Below are 19,041 nucleotides of genomic sequence, written 5' to 3'. Positions count from 1 at the left end.
AGACACGTAATGAGATACAACAAGGATTACACATGGAAGATCCAGCCAATCAACAGTCTGCTTACTGCAATCGGAAGCGCAGTACAAATGTCTGTGATTGGATGGCTCAGAAATACGTTATCATTCGGTACTCTGTTCTCTAATGTTACTTTTTAATACTTTTTCTTTTAAATTGCATTTTAACAGGAGCAGAGAGACTTTCCTTCCCTTTTCTTTAAATGAAAAAAGTCTTCTCTATGTGTATGTACAGTAATTTCCAATCGTTAATAAAGGATAATTATGATAATTGCATAACTAAAAGCAACAATCAGTAATAGTTGGTATTAAAAGTTAAAAAACACACTACTAAATAGTACCTGGTAACAAAATCTGCACCATTAGTTCACTCTCTCTCTCCCTCAAAAGGTTTTCTGGAGAGGGAATACGTAATGACTACACTCAATGACAAAAAAGGGAAAAAAAAAGAACACTGGACAAGTTCTGGTATTTTCACACATTAACTCGCCTAGCTCCCCCCCCCCACTGACATGCTCTTTCAACCATCTCTTCACATATTCTCTGATACACACATTCACAAACACACACAATTGTGACAGACAATAGAAAAATACATAAATATGATACATGACTAAAATGTAAATTATGAAAAACAAAGTATACGTTTCATTTAAGTGCTGTATCTCAAACAATATTTTGCCTTCCTCCATGTTACTTAGTGCAGTCTAGAACGTTCTTTCTCTCAGATCATAACTGGTAGTAACAAACAGATAACACTTGTACTTGAACTCTGTCACTGGCCCCCCTCATCAGCATCAGAACAGATCTCAAGGAGACATAATGGCTCATAAAAGCAGTCATAACATCATTGTTTTTATGGACGCAAGCTATAACGGCATCTTTTACTGGCAAAACATTCAGACAACATAAACAGCTAGGCACACGTTACCTTATGAAGTGGCCTTATAAAGACACTGCCTTGGATATACAGTGACTAGATATTGGATATTGTATCTTTTTGTTACAGGGAAAATTCCCCATTTCTAATTAAGGATATAACATTATATCAGTTTGGTACCTTTCTCAAACCTTGGCGAAGTCCAGTCTCCAAATCCATTCTACTGATCTGCAATGAGATTCAATAATTAAGCAGGTACTACTGAGAATTTTACTCATACTCTACTTAAACTTTACTTATAATTGCCTAAAGGTTGAGGTGAAACATTGAGTTGTGTGCATTTACTGGCATTTAAAAACAGGGAATAAAAGCACAAATATGAGGTTATTGGGGAAAAGATGGACCAAATGACGTTATGAATGCCTGAGACCTTTGCTGGAACACTGCTGTGCAGATCAAGACAGACAGTTCATGTGTAGTTTCAAAAACACAGGGACACTGGGACATCTGTCGCAAATCTTGAGAGCCACTACATTAGAAGATAATGTGCTGACAACAGCACTGTTTCGACATTTTTCATTTTTTCTGTGAAAACATTCATTGAATGCAAAGAAGAAGAATCAAGGAACACCTAAAACCTGCAAATCATTCCATAAATTCAACAATTTCAAACTATACATTGTAGCATTTCCCTATTACTGAAACGTTTAAAACTAAAATAGATGTTAAATATAAAGATTAATTTTTTTATTAAAATATCTATACCAATGAACAAGACCTGACAGAGCTAGACTGACCTTGTATGATAACACTAATTCAGAAACAGAAATAGGAACAGATACAAGAAATAAAAGGAAATGATGACAGAGACTTACAAATGTTTCAGTAATAAGAAAATTAAACCATATGCTGTTTAAATAAGCGTAAAAATTCAAGGTACTGTCTGCTGGTTTTTAGTTATTTTGACTTTTTAACATTTCTATGCACTGACCAAACTATTGTCAAGCTATGGTACTTTAGTGAAAGTCAAATAACTTCTGAAAACAAAATGGCCAACTTTGGTAGTAATAAATGAAACTTTTTTCTTTACATCCAATAAATATTTTCACTAATTAACATTCCAGTGACTTCAACATCACTTTTATCTTTATTTGCAGCAGCTCCAAAGAAGCTCTGTGATCTGGGTGAAAACTTTTCTTCAGCTGGTTTGACATGGAATGACTGTTATGTTCTACTCCTTTCATCTCCCAGTCTCTCTTTTCTCTCATTGTGCCTCATTCTGTTTATATACAGGCTTTAGCTTCTGTTTGTTCTCCCATCCCAAGGCAGTGTTTTCTCTCTCATTTTTCTCATTTCATTTTTTAATACATAGTTCACCATCCCTGACTCACTCTCCCTTTCTGTTTCTCCTTGCTCCTTTATGAGTTCATGTGCTCCACTTGGATGGCAGAGGTGGAGACCGTGAGGCAAAGGTCTTTGTGGGCTGATAAGTCGGCCACGCTGACCGGCTTGTACTGGATCTCTCCAGCTGATACAGTCTTGTACTGGTGCAGGTCAAAGGGGCAGGGAACTCCCTCTGTGACAGGGTAACTGCTTGGTGGGTTGGGATTGGGCTGGTTCTGTGCCTGGGCCCCTGTTCCAGCTGCAGCAGCAGCCGCAGCAGCTCCAGTACTCCTGCCTCGGCCCCTGCCCCGACCACCCCCGCTACCTGGGGCCTGAGCTGGATTCTGACCCTGCTGGGCCTGCTGTGCGGCTACGGCAGCCGCTACAGTCAGGGGATCAGGGTTGTGTTTCCGCATGTGTTTCATTAAATACGTCTCCTATGGAGAAAAGATGGCAGCAGACAAAACAGATGGCCAAGATATTAACCAAAGGAAATGCATAGAAAATGAATTAATTTTAATCTGAACATCCTGCAAATAACTATGAAGCACAATGTGCACTGATGCAAGCAAACCTGACCGTTTAGTTAATTAGCTTGCATTCATTACAGTTAATGTCTATGATAGTTTATGGATTAATAAACTTAAAAACAGTTTTCTTTCAGATATTGATGAACAACTGCTGTAAGGGTTAGCATAGCATGGTATAGACTGCTCTGGTTATCAGAGGTTTAACAAACATATCCAGAATTTTTCCAACAAAACCCTAGAATAGGACAACAGACAGGATTAGTGATCCCAGGTTAATAACAAAAATTATAAAACATGCAAAACTTGCAGAAGTGTTTGGATATTATACTTAACCATACTGACTTTATACAACTGCCACAGCCGTCTAATGTTATTACATGCCTGGCCGGCAGTCTAGTTCAAGAAAAAAACTGCACATGGAAAGAGATCTACACAAGTATTAGTATTTGAAAAATGTAACTCTGCACAGATTTTTCATTTATCGTATGAACATTAATTTTAAAAATTCTATTTTGTGAATACATTTTTTGAAGCTGCATGCTAACTCTTAATTGAAGGAGTGCAAAAAGTTTAATTTAAGGTTACAGTCTATCTCTCTGCCAGCAGCGCATCACAGCTATTCTCTCGACACAGTATAATTTTAATTAAGTTAGCTCAAATCAGGAAGCCTGTCTGTAATTTAAAGTCACTTTGGTTTTAAATCAAATGATGTAGAAACATTAGGTAGTCTGCAAACATTACCACTTTATGACATGGAGATGATAATTTGCAATGGCAATGGATAATTTATTTTCCTATTCTGTGTGTTCTTGCTAATACATTGCTAATACATTTAAGAAACTGTATGGCTGGGAAAGCCCAGGGAGAAACCAGGAAACACATTTATGACAAGTACTAGCGATGCTTTGAGACAATAATCTATTATTGATTAATAAATGCAATGCCAATGCACCCTTCTTGCTTGCACCACTTATTTAATCCTTATTTAATCCTATGTTATGATCTACTGACTGTATGAATGCTACCAAAGTAATTAACAATGTTCATTTTTCCCTCAATTATTGTCACATCAGCTACAAATCCACTACATACGTAACATTCTGCAAGATAATACAGTTAACCTACCACCTAGACCTCTGTCAAGTTGGTGCAACTTTCATGGGTTTATCATTATACTGCCTGGCCCAACTTCACAACAAAAAAGGCATCTATAAGAGCTCCACTTAGATAAAGATAAAGGGTCAAAAGATTAAAAGACAACTTCTACACTTGCCGTCTAGCTATGATTCACAAGTTGTATAAAACAACACATGTAACTAATGCAAGACATAACAAGAAAAAGGTCTTACAGAGGTATATGATCGGTTGCAGAGGCCGCAAGAGAAGAGTTTGGCATGTTTGACTGTGTGTGTAGACAGATGAACCTCCAAACTAGCTGCATCCGTGTAACCACGATTACAGTTGTGGCACTTATACGGCTTGTCCTTGTTGTGCTGTCTGCGATGAGACTGTTTAAAAAAAAATAAAATAAAATAAAAAAATTACCACCTTGATCTTTGAGCCACTAATTCCTTGTCAGGACGGCTGTGCAACTGCTGGGATTTAAACTCTGATTCTGGATTCCAAGTTGCACTTGTAGATTTCATAGAAACTGTGCTTTTTGTGCTCCCCTTGACCTCAAAATCTTACATAATACTACATCAAAAGTGTCGAATCCTGTTCCTGGCACACTACAGTTTGCAGAGATTAAGAGTTGTCCCTCTGAAACACTGAATTCAACTTACAAAAGGCCTTGTTAATTAACTTATAAGTTCAAGTGTGTTTAATGATGTTCATTGCAAAACTCTACAGTGCTGTGACTCATAAGGACTGGAGCAGTTTGATAAAGAAAGAAAAAAAAAGACAAGAAAAAAAAGAAGTTACCTGGAGGTTGGAGAGCTGAGTGAAGGCTTTCTCACAACCAGGATGAGAACACTTGTATGGCCGATCACCAGTGTGGATCCTAGAAAATAAAACAGTAATGAACTTTAGGCCATTCATCAGAAAAGTTCCATTAGTACTTTCTGACTGAGCATCAGTGGCAAAAAAAAAAACTAGCTATAACCATAAAATATGGAGAAAGAGGGAATACAGATGGAGTGGAGCACTGCAAGATGTGGTGATGTTAAATCTAGCTGTCCCTGGCCATTACCTGTGGTGTTGCTGTAAGTGACTGAGCTGTCTGAAGGTTTTCTGGCAGTAGGAGCAGGTGTACGGCTTGGCCCCGCTGTGGATGCGGATGTGCTGGGACAGGTAGCTGGAGTTGGCAAACGATTTGGAGCAGTGGGGGCACTTGTGCGGTTTGCTCTCTGTGTGGTTTCTAACAAGGGGTTAGGGGAGGGATATAGGGAGAGAGACAGAGAAGGAGAGAAAACAGAGAGAGAGAGATTTATAAAAACCACTCAAGCTATGTATCAAATCATAAGATCACAAAATGTGTAGCATGAAATGTGCTTGTAGTTTGTCAGTGTGTTCTGTTCTGTGTCTGAGTTACGAAACGCAGTACACAAACACACACATAAGGCACAGTCATCCTGTTCTCTCTCTCATTCTTTCTCTCTTTCTTGCTCTTTCCACCCTTCTTTCCCTAACTATGGTGAACTACCAGGTCGGGTCAGAGATGTTTCTGGAGCCTAAATGTTATGGAGACAAATATGGCTCACAATACAGCACTAGGATATAAATGAGACAGAACTAAAGGGACACATATGTCAATGAGTTTAAAACACTAAAACACACACACACACACACACACACACACACACACACACACACACACACAAAAGCAAGAGGCCACTAAGACAACCATTATGGCAATGACAGAGAGAAGCAGAAACAGACTTTAAGGAGATGCTTGATGATCTGTTAAATGAAAAGAGGTCAACAGAGTTGAGGCCAGGCGAAAATGACCACACAGGACAAAAGACAAAAAGATACTAGGTAGAGTAAATTATAGACACATTAACTAATAAGACACAAATGACGTTTTGGTAAGATGGAAGATAAACTCACGAGATAGTAGAGAACTTGCGAAGTAACTATACACATACATACACACAAACAGGTCCTGCCACAAATATTTGCACCCCTGGTAAACATGAGCAAAACAGGCTGTAAAACATTCTTTATTGCTTATTCATTTGATCTTTCCTTGAAAATATTAACAAAAATCTAACTTTTATTTGAAGTACAATGATTAAAAGCACTAATCTGTGTATGCCTCAATTATTGGAACCCCTTCATTTAATACTTGGCAAAAATAACAGCTCTTGCCTATAATGCTTAGTGAGACTGAAGAACACATGGCAAAGGATCTGGGACCATGCCTCCATGCAGAACCTTTCCAGATCCTTCAGATTTCAAGGTCTGCATTGTGGACTCTCCTTCAGCTCACACCACAGGTTTTCTATGGGGTTTAGGTCAGAGGAATGGGATAGCCATAGCAAAACCTTAATTCTGTGGTCAGTGAACCATTTTTGTGTTGACTTTGAGGTGTACTTTGAGGTGATCATTGTCCTGCTGGAAGATCCGAACTATGACTCAGTTTAAGCTTTCTGGCTGAGGCAGTCAAGTTTTGTTTTATTTCTGCTGGTACTTGATGGAATCTGTGAAACTATGTATCCAAATAAATTGTCCAGGGCCTTTGGAAGAAAAACAGCCCCACAGATCCATCACTATACTTCACATTGGAAGGAGGTACTTTTCTGCATGGCTATCTGTGTCTACGCCAAACTCACCTCTGTTGTTTGTTACCAAAAACATCTATGTTGGTTTCATCTGACCATAGAAAACAGTGCCACTGCAAGTAAAGTCTGGCAAAGTGTAGGTCCTTGATTTTGTTGGTCTTTTACCGCAGAGGATTTCTTCTGGCAAACCTATTAACTTGTGGTTACATAGGTGGTATTTGCTCAGGTGTACTTAAAAACATCATTTATGAATGGGAATATACCTCAATTGCCAATATTTGTGGACGGCACTGTATATTTACACGCACATACACACACACACACACACACACACATATAAAAAAAAAAATATATATATATATATATATATATATGTATGTACACTATATTGCCAAAAGTATTCGCTCGTCTGCCTTCACACGCATATGAACTTGAGTGACATCCCATTCTTAATCCATAGGGTTTAATATGATGTCGGCCCACCCTTTGCAGCTATAACAGCTTCCACTCTTCTAAGAAGGCTTTCCACAAGGTTTAGGAGTGTGTTTATGGGAATTTTTGACCATTCTTCCAGAAACGCATTTGTGAGGTCAGACACTGATGTTGGACGAGAAGGCCTGGCTCGCAGCCTCCGCGCTAATTCATTCCAAAGGTGTTCTATCGGGTTGAGGTCAGGACTTCCACGCCAAACTCGCTCATCCATGTCTTTATGGACCTTGCTTTGTGCACCGATGCGCAGTCACGTTGGAACAGGAAGGGGCCATCCCCATACTGTTCCTACAAAGTTGGGAGCATGAAATTGTCCAAAATCTCTTGGTATGCTGAAGCATTAAGAGTTCCTTTCACTGGAACTAAGGGGCTGAGCCCAACTCCTGAAAAACAACCCCACACCATAATCCCCCCTCCACGAAACTTTACACATGGCACAATGCAGTCAGACAAGTACCGTTCTCCTGGCAACTGCCAAACCTTGACTCGTCCATCAGATTGCCAGACTGAGAAGTGTGATTCGTCACTCCAGAGAACACGTCTCCACTGCTCTAGAGTCCAGTGACGGCGTGCTTTACATCACTGCATTCGACGCTTTGCATTGCGCTTGGTGATGTAAGGCTTGGGTGCAGCTGCTTGGAAACCCATTCCATGAAGCTCTCTACGCACTGTTCTTGAGCTAATCTGAAGGCCACATGAAGTTTGGAGGTCTGGAGCGATTGCTCTGCAGAAAGTTGGCGACCTCTGTGCACTACGCGCCTCAGCATCCGCTGACCCCACTCTGTCATTTTACATGGCCTACCACTTCGTGGCTGAGTTGCTACCATACCACTGACAGTTGACTGTGGAATATTTAGTAGCGAGGAAATTTCACGACTGGACTTGCACAGGTGGCATCCTATCACGGTACCACGCTGGAATTCACTGAGCTCCTGAGAGCGACCCATTCTTTCACAAATGTTTGCAGAAGCAGTCTACATGCCTAGGTGCTTGGTCTTATACACCTGCGGCCATGGAAGTGATTGGAACACCTGAATTCAATGATTTGGATGGGTGAGTGAATACTTTTGGCAATATAGTGTATGTCTGTGTGTGTGTGTGTGTGTATGTGTGTGTGTGTGTGTGTGTGTGTGTGTATATGTGTGTGTGTGTGTGTGTTAAGGTTGGGAAAGGTAAGCTGTCTTCGAAAGAATAGGGTGACCGAGAACAGATACACACCATTATCAAACCCCAAAAATGACAATCAAAACAAACTAAAAAAGTGCTTTAAAAAAAAAAATGGTAGTTTTACTTATATCTAAATCTCCAATCAATAAAATACAAGTTAAATGTTTTTAATTTTTTGCTATTTTCAAGATTTTAGAATATGGAATCATTTATCTGCTTCCCATTGTCTTTAAAAGCTTATATGACAATGAGAGGGGCATGTCTCAGGCTACATTCACATTACAAGCCTTACTACTTAATTGTAATTTTGTGCCCTGAGACGACCTGCCTGCACACATCCTAATCAATAAAATCACATGAATGATGCATGTGTGTCAACAAACAAATAAACTCAACAACAACAAATAAACTCAGTAGAAGAGCAAACCTTCAAGACCGTTAGCTTTGAAAAACACTGCAAATAAAAAATAGGGGTGGGCGATAAGGCAAACATATCACAACTACTATATTTGCATGATGCATGAAATGGGTCATGATATTTTGTTTTTTCTGAAGTTTGATATGTCGTAACAGAAAAGAGCCCCAGTAGTGTCGCATAAAAAAAAATAATGAGGACAGTTTTTTTTTTTAGTGTTTCACATACTGCGTCACAAAAAACACTGTCAAACACTGTCAATCTGGTAAAGTGAACAAAGCTTTCAATACCTAGGATCTAGAAGTCATCTGATATAATTAGCTAATCATTACGTACAACAACAGCTTAACTATTATAACATGCAAATAATACTACCATATTCATCACTTTAAGTCCAAATGTTTACTTGAAGGAGTAAACTGCAACATAAAAAAAAGTTACCTGAATGTATTTTACAAGATTCAAATGTCCAAGCTTAAGCTAGAGCTGCCACAAAATGTGAATATATTAGAGGGATGTGGTTCATAATTTACAAATTCAATTGCAGCTGCTAGTGTTAGCTAGCCTAGCAGTGTACTCTAGGGCTAACTAGGCTAGCCATCCTTGTAATGAAACTAAACTGCTTAAAAATCTAAAGTTAGTTTAATGTATCAATGTAAAGACAGTGATTGGAGCTGCAGCATTATGTAAACTAACATGCTGAAATAGAACACCTGTTTCAGTTACTGACATGGAGGCACCCTGTGGGTAGAAACAAGAAAAGACTGACATAACGGCCTTCATAACAACCAGAACGGAACAGCTAACCATAACAGGTCAACTTTATTCCCTTTTGTAGTGATTTAACATTACCATCTATCAGCTTTCTCACAGTGGCAGTAACACGTAGCAGGCAGTAATCAGTGGTATTTTCCGGTCTTTGCTTTATTTATGCTACCTTATCGTTATTTCCCTCGACCCACAGCACTGCACGTTCAACGAATTCCTGCCCCAACACACTTGATCAGCTTATTAATGGTTTGGTAATCAGCTGATGCGCTGAGTAAGATGTTTTAAGGCATGGAATAATTGAAACCACGTGGAGCTGCAGGTCTCCAGAATCAAAGTTAAAAAGCACTGATTCAAACAGCCGCAAATATCGCCTAGTTCGCCCTTTAGCGGACACTGCAAGGCTAGTTATCCCAAGCATCTGGAAACCTGAAAGGTGGTACAGCTTTCTTCATCAGCCATGTTTACCTAAAATGCTTCAGCTTCCAAAAAATACATATTACACAGCGCAACATAAGACCCTAAGCATGTGTTATATTAACAAATATGACAAACGTGGCTCATAATGTTGAGCACGCCAGCGCAATCCTCTCCAGCCATATTACACTCTATTAAAGCTGGCCGATATGGCCAAAAATGTTGTCACGATAAACAAAATTCATATCGTTCGATATCGATACATATCGTGATAAATGTCAGATCATTATTTCTTTCAAATTTGAAGGCTGATTTTTGCTCCTGGGTGGTTGGTTGCTGTTTTAAACTATCCTTTATGGTTAGAACATGACAAACACTCGCCAGACAGTGGAACATTTGACAAATCTGTCTTGGGATAGCGGAAGAAAGTTTCGGGTCAGCTGTTTTTACCAGCTGGAAAAGCACGGCCACAATTTTTGTAATAATCATAATTTAAGAAACAAAACCGATTATTTTTTAGCTGTCTGATGTCAAGTGCTAGGCTATCCCGTTACAAATGCTAAACAAGTGGCCAACAACAGTGCTGAACTGTTTAGTTTCTCAACAATGTTAGCTTAGTACAAACAGCAAACATTAGCTGGCTTGGTACGTCAGTGATGGATCACACCACCTTACTGCAATCACTCCTACCACATCCATGTCAGAGTATATCACAGTATTCAGACACCAGCTAGCAGACATCTGGATTCCTCTACAGTAGTTTGTGGGGTGAACCACAATATATCTAACACCAGACAAATAGAGTCCTCCTTTTAGAGGACCGTTTAAACTGAAAGCGGTGCTTTTGTGTCTTGTTTGATCTACAGTATCATCAGTTCACCGTGTTGTGCGAGTGACGGAGTGCTGCTAAAAACAACTAGCCTGGAAAGATTCTCCCACTCTCCAATGCCACACAGCTTCCTCAGTTTACTTTTGTTTAAATCAGGGCTGTAACTTGCATGAACCCACTTCTTTCTTTCACTTTCGTTGCTTGGGAATGCACTAATACTTAAATATGACTTTTTGAGCGCTGTAACACAGCGCTGTAGTTGTGAGGAGCAGACGTGATTTAACGCTGCTAAAGCTTGTTAGGGTGTTAGGAAAAAGGTGAGTTCACTCCAAGCCAGTACAGTTATGCCACTTATCTAGTCACTCACACTTGGTCACATGAGAACAGATCACCGATCGCTAAAACGTAGAAGTGTGAGAATGGTGTAGTATATCGAACATTTATCAAATATTTCTTATAGTTCTATCGAGGAAAGTTATATCGCAATAATTATCGTTTTGTCATATTTGAGGCAGACTGCAAATCCCAGAGTAGGCATGGCCACATGTTCAGAAGACGTGTCACTCAAATCAGTTGAACAATAGAGTGTGGGTGAAAGCCCTCTTCTAAGACCCGCAACTGCTAAAAAATGCCAAAAATCAGAAGCAAAAGAAAAATTTCAGAAGCAAAAGAACAATTCCAGAATTGTAGCAAAGCAAAATAAGTAATACGTTTATATCAGGATGAGTGAAAATGAGTAGAAATCTTTTTACAAAATTTAACTTGATTTAACTCATTATTTGTATTTGCAGCATATTTTGGATACTTATGGATGCATATTGCTAGTTGATTTTATTATTTTATTTAAAACATTTGGCACAAAATCAACTTAATAGTTTGTGCATGTGTCTGTGTGCACCAAATAAATCTAACATTTCCAATGTCCACACACTACTGATGATTTGTCAAAGTCAGTGGTTCTCAACCTGGGGCTCATGAGATGGTCAACAACAAAAAAGGGCCTATATTTTTGAGGATGATTCTTCTGCAAATTCAAGTTTTATTTTTCTATATAACCAGTGTGTTCTTTTTTAAAATTATTTTCTTGCCTCCTCTACTATATCACATTATCATTTTGAAAGCAGGCTGGTGGGTGATTTAAGGTGCAGGTACACAGTTAAAGCAAAAACATCTCTTAAGTGCCACAGTTGAACAGCCTTTAGCTAATCCACTAACTGCACTACCTTTTATGTGTTTCAGCATTACTAACAGACCATCCAAATATTGAGCACTGACTTGTTAAAGACTAATAAAATTAATCAAACAGATAGCCGTTAATTATGATTAGTATTAGCTTATGAATGCTTGAGCCACTCACACGCTGTATGGCCGAACTTGGAGAACAATATTTCGTGTATTTGTTTAAATATCACACAAGTTGTTTTGTTAATAAATCATTCCATTATTCAATTTGTAGCAGTTAAACCTGGAGTAGGTGATTTTGTAGAAAGCTAAATTTTGAAAAAAATCCAACCAAAAATCCCATCCCCTACTTTCAGCCCTCCTTCCAAAGCCACTCCCACAAAACACACAAACGCACACGCCTGACTACTCACCACAGGATAAATACCGTTAAATGACATTTGCTACCTAAAAAAAGGCCATGTTGGCTGGGTAACTCTCTCGCCATAGTGGCGCTGATGGTAGCTGCAATGGCAACAAAATGTGTGGTTTAACAGTTGTTCTTTTGGAAATGCACTCCAAATGTGGTCTTCTACACACTAATTGACATCTCTTTTGTTCTCGGGTTTGAAAAATGAGTAACAATTTACTCTTTCCACAAAACTCTTAGTACCTACAAAAGTTCGCAAATTTACAAAAAAAGATTGTAAAAAAGATTTACAAATATGCTTGTAAAATTTTTCAGAGGTATCCTGGACATAGTTGCAGTTGCAAGGCTTTAAAAGACCAACTGGGTGAACAAGTTTGCTACAGCGCCACCTTGAGGTAGGCCAGTGACACATCCATAGTTAGTTACTAATATCAAAGATAGAAGCTCGCTGTTTCGTGGGGGAAGCAGCTAAACAATGACTTGTACCTGAACTTATATCTGAGCATCTATTTCACCCTAATGGACAGCATAGTGTCTTAAGTTTATATTCAGGGACCCCCCAGAAAATTAATTAGGGGGTCCTAGTCTTAATCCCGGATCCACCAGGACCCCCTGTATTTTGCCCCTTGCTCAAAATTACAATGCAGACATCATCCAACACACACAGATTACATACAAGATAAACATAATTAGCTAGCTAGCTTACACCTACAGCTTAGTTAACACTATGAGTTGGCTTCCTATTTGCCAGCTTCTTGTTTTAATTCTGCCACTCCACCTTAAATGGTGCAGCACTTACATTCTGGCATCTGAGGCTAACATTTGTACTAACATTGCATTGGACTAATGCATAACGTTGCTAAATAAGTAGCTAGCTACACTGGCTACATAATTCAGAAAAAAAAAATCCGCCATAAACAAAACAAATTCAGGAAAATACAACCTCATTTACAAAAAAGTTGGAATGCTTTGCAGAATATAAATAAAAATAGAATGCAATAATATGCAAATCCCGTAAACCATATTTTTAAAGGAAAATACTACAAAGACAACATGTTGAAGCTGAGAAATTCTATTGTTTTTTGAAAAATAAATGCTTATTTTGAATTTGATGCCAACAACACGCTCCAAAAAAGTTGGGACAGGAGCATGTTTACCATTGTGTTTCATCACCTCTTCTTTTAACAACACTCTGTAAGCATTTAGGAACTTAGGAGACCAGTTGCTGTAGCTTTGAAAGTAAAATGTTGTCCTGTTCTTCATTGATATAGGATTTCAGCTGTTCAACAGTTCAGGGTCTCCTTTGTCATATTTTTCATTTCATAATGCAAATGTTATCATTGGTGACAGGTCTGGACTGCAGGCAGGTCAGTTTAGCACCCAGACTCTTTTAATACGGAGCACAGCTGTTGTAATACATGCAGAATGTGGTTTGACATTGTCTTGCTGAAATAAGCAAGGCCTTCCATGGAAAAAGATGTCGTCTGGATGACAGCATATGTTGCCAAAACATGTATATATCGTTCAGCATTAAGGGTGCCTTCACAGATGTGCAGGTCACCCATACCATGTGCACTAATGCACCCCTATACCATCATGAATACTGGCTTTTGAACTGTGCACTGATAACAAGCTGAGTGGTCTTCAGTCCGGAGGACACAGCGTCCATGATTTCCACAAAGAATTTGTTGATTTGTCGGACCACAGGACACTTTTCCATTTCCCCTCTGTCCATTTTAAATGAGCTCAGGCCCAGAGAAGGTGGGAGCTTTTCTGAATCCTGTTTATATATGGTTTCGTCTTTGTGTTTTAAAGTTTTAACTTGCATTTGTGGATGCAGCGATGAACTGTTTTCATAGAGAGTGTTTTTCAGAAGTGTTTCTGAGCCCTTGCAGTGATTTCCTCTACAGAATCATGTCTGTTTTCAATGCAGTGTCACCTGAGGGCCCAAAGATCATGGTCAGAAAATACTGGTTTTTGGCCTTGTCCCTTGCATACAGAGATTTCTCCTGATCCTCTGAATCTTTTAATGATGTTATGTACCGTAGATGATGAAAAGCAAAAGTTCTTTGCTGTTTTATGTTGAGAAACATTATTCTTTGTGCTTGTTTTCTTATGCTCGTGCAGTCTTGCACAGAGTGGTGAACGCTGCTCATCTTTACTTCTGAAAGACTCCGCCTCTCTGGGATGCTTTTTTATACTCAGTCACGTTACTGACCTGTTGTCAATCAACAATTACATAACTTTAACAGCATTTTGTTGCCCCTGTCCCAACTTTTTTAGAATGTGTTGATGGCATCGAAATCAAAATGGATTTTTGGAAATGGGGTTGTAAATTCCTCCATAAACACAACAAACAAGATAATTACCTGTCCAACAGAAATAGTAACCTTGGCATTGCTCTCCAGGCCTTTCAACTCTGCCTGGTTTCACAACCATTGAAAAGTCACACAATGTTCACTCTGGTTTGACCACTTGCTATATCCTACCTCTTTTTGTTTGAAACCTTTTATTGCTTCTGTCTTTCTTTCTTTGCCAGTGCAAGCTGTTGTAGGTAGAGACGTATGACGGACTACGGACATGCGCAAAATGAGCACGTGTGCAGTGTGTGTGCATGTGGGCAGGTCGTGAGGTAAGTAGGTAGACAGGCAGATAGGCCATCCAATGGTCCAAAGGAAATGACTGGACGGAGTTTTTACAGTCCTGTGGCCTTCACAGATAATGCTTTCTTTTCATTTATTGTCAGAGTATTTGATTTATTGATTGCTATCAGGATGTAAAGAGTACTTCAAGAAATACAGCAAAAATGTTTCTAAAATTAATCAACTACTCTGCCTTTAAAATATATTTTACCGATGGAAATGGATCATTGAATTTTTTTTTTCCTTTTACAATCAATGCAGATGAGGAGGAAGTCCAAATAATGCATCATAAAAATGAAAGAATCGTTAAACAAATATTGAATGCCACTGCTGTATGCAATGTAACACTGTAAATCCCACAGGCATAAAAAGAAGCATTATCATAGCATTTGAATGTGTATGTAGGCTTTGTTCCGTTTTTGTAATTCATTGTGTTATTATTGCAGCTAGACAAAATGGAAAACAGAAAAAAGCAGAAATAAAATGATAAATGGATGAGTAAAGCTACTTTTAATTTATCAACTGGATAATTTAGGAAATGATTAAAAGCCTTCCTACTTTTAAACTCACTGTTTGGTATCAAATCATATTTTTGTTTCAGTGACATTTGTTGTTTCATAGAGAACAAAAATTTATATTCATGGTTTAAAAACCATCTAAAGAGAAAGCTTTACAAAAATCACAGTGACTACAATCTACTTAAGCCACTATTTACAAATCTAGATAAATGAGACACAAGGTTAGATCCACCAAGACTATTCAGTACTAACTCCAGTCTACAAATGCGCTACAAATTATACAGTGATTCTTCCACTGTTGCAGGAATGTAATAAATTCTATCCACCCAACACTTAAAAGAAAGGTCAGTACCGTGTGTGCTGTTGTAAGTGACTGAGCTGTCTGAAGGATTTCTGGCAGTAGGAGCAGGTGTACGGCTTGGCCCCGCTGTGGATGCGAATATGCTGGGCCAGGTAGCTGGAGTTGGCAAATGATTTGGAACAGTGGGGGCACTTGTGTGGCTTGGCCTCAGTGTGTGACTTGGCATGGATCTGCATATCCGACTTGCTGAAGAAAGTCACGGCGCACATCCGGCATCTGGAGTGACAAGCCAAGTTGAAAAATAATGTAATTAAGAACTACGTGAACACGATTGAAGCCACAATCAGTGTGTTGTTTCCTAAACTCAACTTTATGTAAATTATTCTTTGTCAACTGAACCTACATACCTGTAGAAAGATAGATCTGTCATGATAAAACTGTGAATGCTGACTTGTCCAGAACAAATTGAAGACAGATTTGCCAATCTGCCCAATTCTCTATCAGAACCAAGGACATGGCAAATTGAGTATAGTGATCATTCGAGGCAGGCCTCGAAGTCAAGCTCAGGCCCCAATCTCAAATCAATTTATAGTTCAAGTTCAAGAGAGTTTATTGCCATTTCAGCTATATACAAGTACACAGTGAAATGAAACAACATTCTTCCAGGACCATTGTGCAACACATCACCAGTTGTTATCAGCTGATCTCAATTAGCTGACAGCTCAGCTGATCCCCTGCAATGCATAAAATCGGCTAAATTCATCAGGGCATTTATTTAAGCTGCTTTTGCCTGCCCATTCTCGCACTTCCTCTGCCAGCCACTGTAATCTCCTGCTGGCCGGTGGTTTGCAGGAGATTACAGGTATGGTTGTTTTGGGAGTCTTTCTGCTGCTCTCCCTGCCTTGAGTGCACATGTAGCTCCCAGAACAGAGCCATATCGCCAAATGTAACTACTGCAGATGGATATTACATATGTATTAAGCCCTGCTTGTAGGGAATTCACAGTAGGTACGCTACCTCAGTATGTACGGTAGCCTGCTCCTTCATGAAGTAGTAGAAATTTGGCTGTGCATAGTAGTTTATGTCGAGCACAGCCTGTGTAGCCGGCTTAGCAGGACAGCTATGCCTCAATGATGCTAAAGAAAGGAAGTAAGGGCTTTATTTTGTTTGCTTGTGAAATTGGTATATTTTATAAACTGTTTGTTTCTCTTGAAACATGTAAGGTTGTGTCTGTAGTTTGGCGGGTCAGCACGTGTGCAAATTTACGTTTACATTTTTCCGTCCAGAGGGGCACTGTGGTAGCATCTTGCTTATGCTCATTTTTATCCAGTTGGAGTGTGCAGTGTTTGGGCTAACGTCACTGTTTTACTGTTTTAACGAATCCTTTAATCTGAAGTAAAAGTTGTTCATAAAGTGGTTTGCATCAGTGTCGTTGCTCAGCTAGTTATGTGATTCTGTAAGCTTAAATTTGAGGTTTAATAAATTAAAACCTATTTGAAATTATTAGCTGCCCTTTATGCCTCTCAGAAGAAACCTGTTTCAACCATTACACACACATTGAATAAATTAGTCAGGGAGCTTATTTATGCCGCTTTTGCCTGCTCCCTGTTCTCGCCACTTCCTCTGAAAGCATCTTCACAACCTCCTGCTGGCCAGAGGTTTGCCTGGTACAGTCGTTTTGGGGGTCTTTCTGCTGCTTTTTCCATGTATACACATGGAAGGGCAGGGAGGTCTCAGAATAGAGCCATACCACCAAATATAACTAACTGCACATGGAAGCAAAATATTTTCTGTAACAAAGTGGCCCTGACTGAACTAAAATAGCTAAAAAAATTGTCTCTCAAATTGTCCGTTTGCAGATTCGTGAGTCATGAATGTGTGTTAATACCAGTGGTGGACGAAGTACACAAATCATGTACTTGAGTTAAAGCAGAGATACCCAAGGTAAAATATTACTCCCATAAAAGTAAAGTCCTCCCTTTAGACCTCCCCTTGAGTAAAAGCACAAAAGTATTTGCCTTTGTAATGAAATGAAGTATCGAAAGTAAAAGTACAAAAGGTTAATTATGACTCCACTGTCCTATTTTGTAACAAGACTCTTGCTTCATTAACTCATTTTAGGTGAAAATGCTCTAGTGTCACTCTTGGTAAACCAATCTTTTAATAGAATGTCATGAATTAGTCTGTCACTGATGTCTATTAAAATTATCATAAGCACAAAACACTGAAGGCAAACAATTTCCATTAGATAGAACCAAGTGGCTATGAAATAACTTTTTGCAAACAAGCAAAGTTTCAGTTTAAGGTTTATTTGCAACTTAGTTACAAGTTTAAATTTAATAAAAACTTGCTTTAAACACAGGTTCACAAATGTGTTTTCCTTTACTATATTCCATCTGCAGGTCTCTGTTCAGAAACATAAACTAGCAAAAACAAATCTACTATAAAATGAAATAGCGTTTGTATCAATTCAGAAAAAAGACACATGCCAGTCACAACTGCATATGTGTACATGTTTTTTATATTGTGGTCTATTTACACAAAGTTAGGTTAGTTCCATCATTTATGTTGGCATAGGCGCTCCCAAAATTTTACGCTGCTGCACTGACGTTGAACCGTATACTTGCACTGGGTAGGTATGTCCAACAGGTCAAAACAAGCTCAAAACAAAGTGCAAGCTGTACCCTGACTGGTGTGCTTGCTTCACACTTCTTTCGTTTTTACATTACGTTTTTATACACACATGACCCAAAAGGAGCGACAGATTTCGCACAATGTAGTGGAGTAAAAAGTAAGATATTTGACTTTGAAATGTAGTGGAGTAGAAGTAAAAAGTCTCCCAAAATGGAAATACTTCAGTAAAGTAAAGATACACAAAAAACTACTTAAGTACAGTAACGAATTGCATTTACTTAGCTACTGTCCACCACTGGTTAATACACATCACACAACACATCAGTTACAAACACAAAGACAGGGCTTCATACTCCTTGGCTGTTATACAACCATACAAAGCAATAACCTGACTTCATGAGTCATAGTGGTGCTGATTTAGTTCTGAGGGAATATTTGAGGCCACAATTTAGCAGTTCGCTGGCCAGCTATCCCTGTCCGGTGACCTTTGAGTTGACCCCTCTTCCTCTTCACTGATACAGTTTTTCCATATTTGGCATATGCTGTGAAGAGCTCCCTCTACAATACATTAAATTATTATTTTTTTTTTTTCATTACACCTGCAAAATTCATATATCAAAACACTGACTGTCAGCACTGGCATTCAACCGCACAAGACTCATTTTACTGTGTAGCTGCCTTTGTCATTGTGTTACTTCAACGTTAATCAGTTGTGCTTCCATTATTTTGTCTACCTC

The 19,041-nt window shown here is 38.9% G+C and overlaps 1 protein-coding gene across 4 annotated transcripts in view; it reads right to left on the bottom strand.

Annotated features, from left to right (window-relative positions):
• Positions 1 to 504: 504 nt before the first annotated feature.
• The window catches only part of znf384a (zinc finger protein 384 a), a 37,811-nt gene continuing 19,274 nt past the window's right edge, over positions 505 to 19,041 (bottom strand). For 2 of the 4 annotated variants that reach the window (XM_036567092.1, XM_036567093.1), the window contains 5 exons: positions 15,722 to 15,946; positions 5,000 to 5,167; positions 4,732 to 4,810; positions 4,158 to 4,316; positions 505 to 2,715 (listed from right to left, as the gene is read on the bottom strand). In XM_036567092.1, coding sequence (XP_036422985.1) covers positions 2,314 to 2,715; positions 4,158 to 4,316; positions 4,732 to 4,810; positions 5,000 to 5,167; positions 15,722 to 15,946 — 1,033 coding nt within the window. In that variant the 3' untranslated portion in view covers positions 505 to 2,313. The remainder of the gene's footprint in view (positions 2,716 to 4,157; positions 4,317 to 4,731; positions 4,811 to 4,999; positions 5,168 to 15,721; positions 15,947 to 19,041) is intronic. The other 2 variants (XM_036567094.1, XM_036567095.1) reach the window with 2 other exon arrangements.

This window comes from Colossoma macropomum, unplaced genomic scaffold (assembly GCF_904425465.1).
Source record: "Colossoma macropomum unplaced genomic scaffold, Colossoma_macropomum, whole genome shotgun sequence".
NCBI classification, from domain to species: Eukaryota; Metazoa; Chordata; class Actinopteri; order Characiformes; family Serrasalmidae; genus Colossoma; species Colossoma macropomum.
This window is presented reverse-complemented; position numbering and strand designations above follow the sequence as displayed.